Raw genomic sequence first — 9844 nt, forward strand, 5'->3', positions numbered from 1 at the left:
ATATAAAAACTGATAATTTTTAATTAAATAAACTCAAGTTATAATATTGATTCGTTAATTTGTGCTTCTTTGCTGTTGAATTTTGAACCGGTTTCATGATCAAAATTCCACGATACGGGTCAATTTTCAACGGATTAGGGTCTTTATTCAACACCTTTGGTCTCAATATTCAACGTAGAAAAATGACCCCCGGGTCAATTTTCAACCCGGGTCAAAATTCTTCGTTACACCCGCCATAAAACTTTGAGAATTCTCAAAAAAATTCTCAACTCAAGTCTTGAGAATTACTCAGCTAAGAATATTCTCAAAACCACCGCCATAAAGCTACTTGAGAATATTCTTAGCTGAGTAATTCTCAAGACTTGAGTTGAGAATTTTCTCAAATTCATGTTCTCGCGAGACGGTTTTCGCGGATTTTTTTCAACGCATGAAGCGGCCCCATGGAACTCTCTAGTGTTGAAAGAGCAATAAAACGCATTGGACAACGTGTAAACAAAACGTAAGTATACCCTCTTATCGTCTGCTTTTTCATTTAAAAAAACAAAAATGGACAACAAAGCAATTACGGGTAAACGCCGATCTCAGAATTGGCAAGATGACGAGGAAGTGATGTTAATTGAGGAAGTTAAAACAAGATCGGGGGGCCTTGTTCGGCTTGATGAAAGGGAGCGGGGCCAAAGGAAAGCTAAAAGTAACGCGAGAAAGGGAATGGCAACTGATTGCCGATAAATTGAATTCGTTAGTATGAAATTTTGCCGGAAAACTATACTCGTTTGTATAAAAATTAGAATATATAGTTGACAAATTCGTAAAGGTTTAAAACAGTTTAAAAACATCGTCGAAGTGATTCTTCTTTGCCCGTATACACACAATTAACTGAATAAATATATACAAGAAACGTTTTACGATATATACACTGAGGTGCTTAAAAGAAAGACAAACTAATTATGAGAAAAAAGGATAGATGCATTGGTTATCAGAAGAAAAAAACCCACCGCAATTGACTGATCTATTTTTATCTTTGCTTTGTGGACACTGATAAAGGGGTGGATCATGTATTTCTTGAAAATTGTAGACTATACGACACCAAAAGGAGGACCTGGGAGGAGGTTAAGAAAAAATATTATAATGTCAAATCAAGAAGTAAGTATGAATTCATTTTAATTTAAAAGAGTAGGATCTGTATGAATATGGATTCATAACAAATAATTAAATGATTATATGAAATATTGCCAAATTTTACTTGATATGATCTAATTTATTGAGAGCATAACTATTTTTTTTTTCAAACATTTGTTGTCACCAGGAACAGGAAATTCTTAACAATTAAGTGCATCACTTAATAAAACATTTTTTAAATGGTTGATGATTTGAAGAAAAAATAGTTAATATGTTCTAAGTCGACACAAATTTGACACTTCATTTTTCTTTTTCTTTTTGGGGTGGGGTGTATTTTTTTAGCATAAGTTTTAAATGCATATAAATTATATACAAGTGTCATGGTCAGAATACAATTTGATTGAAGCTAGACCTTTGTTTATATATAAGCAGGCATGGATACGATTACTTAAAAAAGTAATTGATTAATAATCGATCACTTCGGGGAATTTTGTGTAATCGATTATTTATCGATTACACTGAGACTCATTTTTGTCCAGTAATCGATTACTTTATAACATGTAATCGATTATTAATAGAATACTTTAGAAAAAATTTCATTAAAATGCACATGGTACCTGTTCTGAACATATCATATAAAAACTCTTCAAGTTAATTTGGTTTTAGAGTTAAAGGGGTATTTTCATTATGAATGATATGAAAATTTGAGACTTCATATTTCAATCTTCATAAAATAACATTTTATAATTTCTACTGCTTATTCAAATGTCAAATTATAAGCAATTATATTGAGCTCTGTCATGTAAACAAGTTTTTTTTCCTGGACGTTAACAAGTTAAGATGAAATCTTGACCTTGCACCTTTAGCCATATTTGGTTGTTATTGGTAATACGAGAATTGAATTTGATTGAAATTTTATAATTTTTAAAAATATCATCAGAAATATGCAAAGAACTTTAGGCAGCCTTGCTTCATGATTTGAATGAATTGTGTTTGGAGCTTGTAATTGTTTTGATTTTTAAAATAGATCCTTGTTTGGGCTATTTTAATTGTTATCTAAACGTGAATATGGGGGTCACACCTCATTAACTGCTTTGTGGATTCTTTACATGACAAGGACAAACACACTTACTGACAATTACACACCCTTTCGGGTTTGTTTCCTTCTCTGGCAAAATAGACACAAAATATAACTCTCTCTCTCTCGCTCTCTCTCTCTCTCATAATTGTCAGTAGCTTAGTGGTTTTTCGGAGCCACACTATGATAAATAATAAAAAAAAAATCTGCAAAGAAGTGTGAAACATGGAGTAAACTGATTATCTGATTATGTTCTCAATGACATGTGAACCAATATTTATATTTTATGTGAAAGTGGAAAATCATAAAAATGAATATAAACAATTTTATTCAATGAATTGTATTATAAACAACACTTGATGAGCATTTTTTCATACAATAAGTGCTTCACAATATGTTTATGTAAAGAGTAATCGTAAGAAATCAAAAAAGTAATTATAATTACACTAAACTTTTTAGCTGTAATCGATTAAATTACGATTACAAGTAATCGAAAATCTCTTTGATTACAGATTACTGTCGATTACTTGAAAAAGAGTAATCATTACAATCGAATATGATTACTCGATTACCCCATGCATGTATATAAGGCAACATATAAATTACATATTATATATGAAGAGCAAGATGAAGGTCTAAACTTATAATTAAAATGCATGGAAAAGATAAATGAGTTAAAAATTGTTTTAAAAGAGGCATTTATGATTGGTATCAGATTGTTGGTTTATACTGATTATAGACAAATTATATTACATTCATATTTTTTAGTAGTTTTTACTATATACTATATATTGTCATAGGCAAAGAAAAGCTGGATGGAGTTAAACGCCCAAAAACAGGTGGTGGTCCCCCTCTCCCCCCTCTCACACAAGGAGAGGAGACATTTCTGCGTCTTGCAGATGGAGAGCCACATCTCTCTGGTCTACAGGGGGGTATTGATACAGATGGTGATTTGCAATTTGATTATTATTTAAATTTTTTTAATTCCTCAAAAAAGAAGAAGTGGAAAACCAATCAACCTTGATTGTTATATCAGATGAAATCATTTTAAATGTTAAAAATTTATGACTCGTTAACTTGCTATGGAAGTTTCCATTGACTACTGTACATTCTATTATTGGAAGCATTTAATTATTTCTTAGCTCCAAGCATGTCTTCAGTTTCTCAGACAGTTGACCCTGCAGGTGACCACCTCGAACAAGGTACAATTTAATACCTTTAGTTAACTTTCTCAATTATAAAATTAACATCAAACCATTTAAAGTTTTTTTATAAATGGTCAACAATGAGATAGATTTCATTTGAAAAAAAAAAACTTTTAAAAGATTACACTAGTCTTAGTTTGTATATACATGTGTATCGATTATAGCTGCAGAACTGTAGGCTAGCTCTGAGGAAAATTCGGTTTGATGGTCAGTCAACCCGAATTTTCTGTGGAGCTACAGTTCTGCAGCTAGTTATGTGCTCAATAATGTCAATATTAAGGAAAAAAGGATGTTACAACTTTTTAGCTCTTTCATTTTTTAACTCACCTGAGCTGAAAGCTCAAGAGAGCTTTTCTGATCACTTTTTGTCCATCTGTCTGTGTGTCTGTCTGTCTGTTAACTTTTTAAATTTTCAACTTCTTCTCCAGAACCACTGGGCAAATTTTCAAAAAACTTGGCACAAAGCATCATTGGGTGAATGAGATTCAAGTTCGTTAAAATGAAGGGCCAGACCCTCTTTTCAGGGGAGATAATTAAAATTATTAAAAATTTGTTAGTATTTTTCAAAAAAATAAATCTACGAAACCATTTGGCCAAGAAAACTGAAACTTGTATGGAAGCTTCCTCAGGTAGGGTAGATTCAAGTTTGTTCAAATCATGATCTCGGGGGCAGGGTGGGGCCACAATGTGGGTCAAATTATTACAAAGGAATATTTAGAGTTAATCTTTTAAAATCCTCTTCTCAGAAACTTGTACTTCTCAAATGGTATGTACATGTAGGTCATTGGCCCCAGGGGAGGTCCTGATCCCCCTCGAACAGGAAGTGCCCAAATATCTTGAAAATGGTCAAGATCCCCACCCCACCATATATATTCTTTTTCCGTGGGTCATGTTTGTTCACCTGATATATAGTAAATGACCCCTGGGGAACATCATGAAATTTCAGAAAAAGAAATAATCAAGTTTTAATAAGTAATATTTACATTTGCAAATATGTTTCTTAATATGAACCTATAGAATAGCGAAAACGTTCAATTCTGTATGGACTTTTTGTGACGTCACAATGATCATATCATGCGCTTATCGCTTATTCGGTTATTCAAAACGTTCTTGATGATTTGTTTTTTTCAAGCGTAAATATAAGTAATAAACAGCAATATTAAAAAGTTCACCAGGATATGAATTTGGTTGGTACGTGATCAAATCTACTGAGAAGCCCTTCGGGCTTCACAGTATTTGATCACCTGACCCGCCAACTTCATATCCCGGTGAACTTTTTAATATTGCTGTTTATTTCATAATTGAATCATTATTTTTTTAAAGATACAGTACTTCTCATAACTGCACCAGTGTGTGCATACAAATTGGGTAATGTTTTCTGTAACGTTTAGCCCATGTGGGTCATCCCTACCACCAGTGATGGCCTCATTCGTTTGGGAGACTGTATAATCGCCCTGATTATAATTACATCTTGTTTGTATGTGGCTCCATAAAGCTGATTTTATCATACCTATTGTTGCTCAGGTGAGCGATGTGGCCCATGGGCCTCTTATTAAATAAAGTATTACTTGTCTTCAAGCTACCATTTACTGGTTTAATGAACATATCTTTGTCTGTAGTTGGAGAATGAAAAACTGATGGAGTTTGTTATTTCAGGTTCAGAAGAACGGAGTTTGACAGATACGCCTACCATTAGTACGGTTACCTCAGTTGAGAAAGGTACATGATGTTTATTTAATTTTTAATTACATTCAAATCTAATATCAGAGCTACATGCACATGTAGTTCATTAAATTCATAAATAATCTGCCTGATGTTACGTTTGAATTTTGTGCATGTTGATTTCATTTTAAACATCAAATGACCGTTTTTATCTACAATTAATAGCAAAAAATTAAATTATAAGCAATGAAATGAATATTTATTAGTTTTATATGATATAAAATGGTTTGGAACACATAAAGGTTTTATAAACCGCTTCGTGGTTTATTACCGGTAAGTGTAAACTGCCCCAAACCATTTTATATCGCATAAAACTAATAAATATTTAATTCATCCCTTAAATAGATTTTGATCATTTTAAATTTTTTTTACTTAAAGTTCCAACAGTTCAAGTGAATCATGGAGTGAAACGAAAAGGAAAGACAGATGCAGGTTTGTAATAAACTTACATGTATTTATTACTAATCAGTGTCTTTTTCTTTTTGAAAGCTGTCAAAACATTGCACCTGAATTCAATTACAGGAGAAGGCAAAAGAAGAAGATATGAGGACCTAGAGGAGAAGAACTTGTTATTAGACAACAAAAGACTGGAGGAGGAATTACACAGAGTTCAAGAGGAGAGAGAAGTTCTGACATTAAAGAAAGGGGTCTTGTTGTTAAAGAAACAGAAACTTTTAGGAGAGATCCAAACTCTATATCCCAGTTTTCTAGCCGAGTTGTAATTATCTTTGTATTTGTTTGCTTATTTGTATACTGAGAGAGAGAGAGATAGAGAGAGAGAGAGAGGGATTGGGAATGATAATAATGATACACAATGCCATGTTTAAATACAGATAAAATAAACAAAAATGTTTCGTTATCAACAATTGATTCATTAATGACAGGCATTAAAGACAAGTCCACAATGATGTCACCCTGAGTAGCTAGGATTTCAAAAAAATGATTGTGTAATGGAGGCTCTCTTTGCCACCCCATCAGCTCTTGGATGTGCGGTTATAACTGCTTGTTGGCAATCTGCTACATTCAGTTCCCTGCAGTCACCACTGATAATTGTATCCCCCCTCTCAATGCCTATGTTATGTAGGATACAGCATGCGGTAATGTACGACACTGCCTGGTCTGGAGACGTGCGGAGGCCAAAATGTAGAGCCTGAAATTTTCTTTTCATTATCCCGAAAGTCTGCTCAATGAGCACTCGTGTTCGGCAGAGACTTGAGTTGAACCTCTCTTCAGACTGGGTCCGAGGGGTTAGATACGGAGTCATAAGGTACCTGGATAGGGGATACCCAGAGTCTCCCAATAAAATGCCATCGTAGTCACCTGCATTAAAATAAATGTTCATGATGGTACATGTACATAACTATGCATCATAATCCATTGCTTATTATACAGTTTTAGTTATACATGTATTTAGTTTTACAAAAGAATTGTCAACATAGGTATGTACAATTAAGTTATTACATGTAGTATGATTGAAGGGATAGTTACCGTTTTCAAATTTTTGATAGAGACCAGAGGTTCTCCAAATCCTTGCATCATGACAGGAACCAGGCCAACGGGCACACAATGATGTGATTCGAAAATTTGGATCACATACCATCTGAAATTTCCAAAAAAGCTGTGATCATTTCATTATTTATTATTGTCATAGAAACCCATAAGTTTGCTTTTTTTTAAAAACATTGTTAAAAATTAGGAAAATTTAGAATTGTGTGTGGGATCATCCTCATGAAGTATATTCTTAAGTTTGTTCAAATCATGACCCCTAGCCCCCCCCCCCCCCCCCCCGTAAGGAAGAGGCCATAACGGGGTGTTATATAAATGATGCCAATGTATATGCCTTATAACTCTAACTGTACTGTAGATCAAAGCCTAATAATCTTATATATATATATATATCTTAATAAAATAAAGTAAACCAATTGTACTATCAATCCTTTTTTCCACTGCTCTTCATATATTTTATCAACAGTTGTTTTATTTCATTGTGCATAAAATTATGTTAAATTTTGAAAATATTATAAATAACATTTTTGGGAAGTCTGCATAATAGTGAGCATTATAATTTGAGAAAAAAAAATTAAAAAAAAATGTAAATACTTTCTTTATTTTAAAATAAAGTTAGTTGAAATTGAATATGAATTCTGTGTTTTTTTTTAAATTAGTTCTATTTTTTTTACTCAGATTTGAAAGTTTAAAGTTAAATGATACCTAGTTTTATATTTCTACAACAATTTCATGTTAGCAATGAGGAAGATGGAACATTTGTTAATTAAAATGCAACTGTATATATATGGATTATCGCATTAACTCAATTATCATTATCTTTTAATCTATAGACTGATAAATGTGTGTGAATTTTAATGTTGATATGAACTAGTATAAATAATTTAAATGATATAGTGTTAATGAAAATAAGTGGTAGTAGAGGACAATTATGTAGGTGCAGTTGTGTTCAACAAATTGATGTTAATTGACTTGTGCTTCAATTTCAATTCTTTATTTCTTTAAGCTTTACAGCTTATCAGTATAACATATGTATAACATGAGGTGGTAGTGTATTTACAGGAGAACTTGTGCACGTACAGATAATAACATTTAATGTTACATATACAGGTTGAGAAAACAAAAGACCACAATTATGTAATACAGTTGTCCCTTAATAACATACTTTTTGAGATGATGTTGCCAAGATTACAGAGATCTTTAACATTGTCAGTATTAAAAAGTTGAATTAATTTAAACATACAAGGTTTTTTATATTAATATTCTTTCATGTATAATCTGTGCAATGTTCTGTATAAAGGACAAACAAATAAAAAATGGAATTCATCTTCAACACTAGATTTGCAATGTGGACAAAATCTATTCTCTCTATTTGTGTTATTATATCTACCAGTTTCAATAGCCAGGCGATGTGACGATAGTCGTAATTTAGTTATATATTTCTGTAATTTAATGTAAATAGTATTGAAGATGTATGCCATGGATAAGATATTTGTAAAAAGAACATTTTTTTTGGATTTTCAACATTTGCAAAAATATCTTGTTTTGCCTGATCAAAAATTAAAGTGGTTAAGAGGTATTTAATTTTAATTGCACATGTATAAAATATAGAAACTTCTTAAAACCTTATCACACTGCCCCCCCCCCCCCCCCTTACTCACACACACACAATTTGCAAATTGTTTAATCTATCATTTTATTTGATTGACAGAAGTTTTTGTTCACTCAGAAAGTTTAAATAGGATAAGAATATATTTTCATTTTGCGAAATAGGAAAGTGTTTGTATTTTTGTTCCATATGTATTTAATGCTACTCCGGTGTATTTTTATTCATTTACTAAAAGGTGGATCCGCCCTTATTTTTTTTCTTATCAAGTACTCCCCCTTGCATCTAAACTCTCGTTACGAAGGAAAAAACTAAGGTGCTATTTTTGCACACGGCTTTTTCATCGAGTCAGTATGAGTTTGGTCTTCGGAAAAATTGCATGTAACATGTGGCGGTACGGTGTAAGGAACAAGGAATTTTATTTGAAAAAGTAAGATATTAGTGTTAGCAATGTTTGTGCTTTCACCTGCAACTCGTCTGAAGCCCTCCTTCACTTTCGTTGCAATCTCTCCAACAGGGAAGACGAGTGTAGCTTGCGCAAAAACAGCAATGATGGCAGCAGCGACAGCCTTGACCGATCTTCCTACTGAGGATTCGGAAATCCCGAGGCTGTCTCCAATCAGCCGAAGATGGGCCCCAGTTGCTACAAACCGTAGAAACAGCAACACTTGCAACAGTGGAGGCACTGGACTGTTCCTTTTGGTCGCTGTTACGAGTTGGTCGGAAACACCATTCACAAGGAAGTGAATGGTGTCGGGGCAAAATCTATAGCGCTGGTAGATTTCAAAGTCATCCAACGACTCCAAGGGATTACTACGATCTCTAAAAACCCTTGGTCGGACTAAAACAAGACGTCGTCTGCGATTTCTTGCTAATCGTCTGTGTACATCAGCCATTTTGTTGGCTTGAGAAAATTCTTAAGTCTACTTTTTTGTATACTCTAATATTTGAGAATAAAACAGAATTTGAGAATTTTTATTTTGCTCAACTTTTTTATGGCGGCGACTGAGTCTGAGAATTGAGGTGTTGAGAATATTCTCAGACTTGAGAACATTTTCAGACTTAAGAATGTTTTATGGCGGTGGACCCTGATATCTTTGTGTAGGATTTTGCCGTCTAAAACCTGTCAACATTTTTTGAATAATAGTAATTAAAAGTAACTGTATTATAATACCCATGCAACTGCAAGAAATATGATTTGGCAGTAGAATAACTTAATTTTTTTGCAAAAAGATAGGCAAACAAAGGACTATGTGCGGTTTCATGCATTTTTTGCCCCCAAAATCAAAGTTTCAGAAACATCTTTTAAAATAAGGTGAAAGATAGTTAAAATCATATCAAAAAATAAAGGTGTAAAAAGGTTATCATCACGGTGACGTCATAATGTTGAAATGACGTCATAAAGTCATGAAGATTGCTTTATTTTGATAAATTGATGTTTTGTAGCTAATTATGGGTGTTTTCCGATGGTTTTTCGACTGGGCATAGGCTTGCTGACGAAAATTATATTTTAAAATCGCACTTAAGCAGGCCTGCGCTCTATACTTCCGAATGCAAAATATAGAGCAAAAAATGAGAATATTTTTTTTTATTTGTTTGCAAATTTCC

General features: G+C 33.0%; 1 protein-coding gene across 3 annotated transcripts; it reads left to right on the plus strand.

Moving 5' to 3' along the window:
- The first annotated feature begins 239 nt into the window (after positions 1-239).
- LOC105326355 (uncharacterized) lies at positions 240-5890 on the plus strand. Of its 3 annotated transcripts, none has more exons than XM_066080377.1 (7): positions 240-738; positions 1076-1143; positions 2998-3144; positions 3340-3399; positions 5059-5121; positions 5503-5556; positions 5647-5883. In XM_066080377.1, the coding sequence occupies exons 1-7, from the start codon at positions 659-661 to the stop codon at positions 5844-5846; spliced, it is 672 nt and encodes a 223-aa protein (XP_065936449.1). In that variant the 5' UTR covers positions 240-658; the 3' UTR covers positions 5847-5883. The 3 variants fall into 3 exon arrangements, with proteins under 3 accessions (XP_065936449.1, XP_065936778.1, XP_065937130.1); XM_066080706.1 differs by having other exon boundaries at positions 240-499; positions 5647-5882; XM_066081058.1 differs by lacking the exon at positions 5059-5121 and having other exon boundaries at positions 5647-5890.
- The last annotated feature ends 3954 nt before the right edge of the window (positions 5891-9844 follow it).

The sequence above is a fragment of the Magallana gigas genome, chromosome 1 (genome assembly GCF_963853765.1).
Source record: "Magallana gigas chromosome 1, xbMagGiga1.1, whole genome shotgun sequence".
Taxonomy (NCBI): Eukaryota; Metazoa; Mollusca; class Bivalvia; order Ostreida; family Ostreidae; genus Magallana; species Magallana gigas.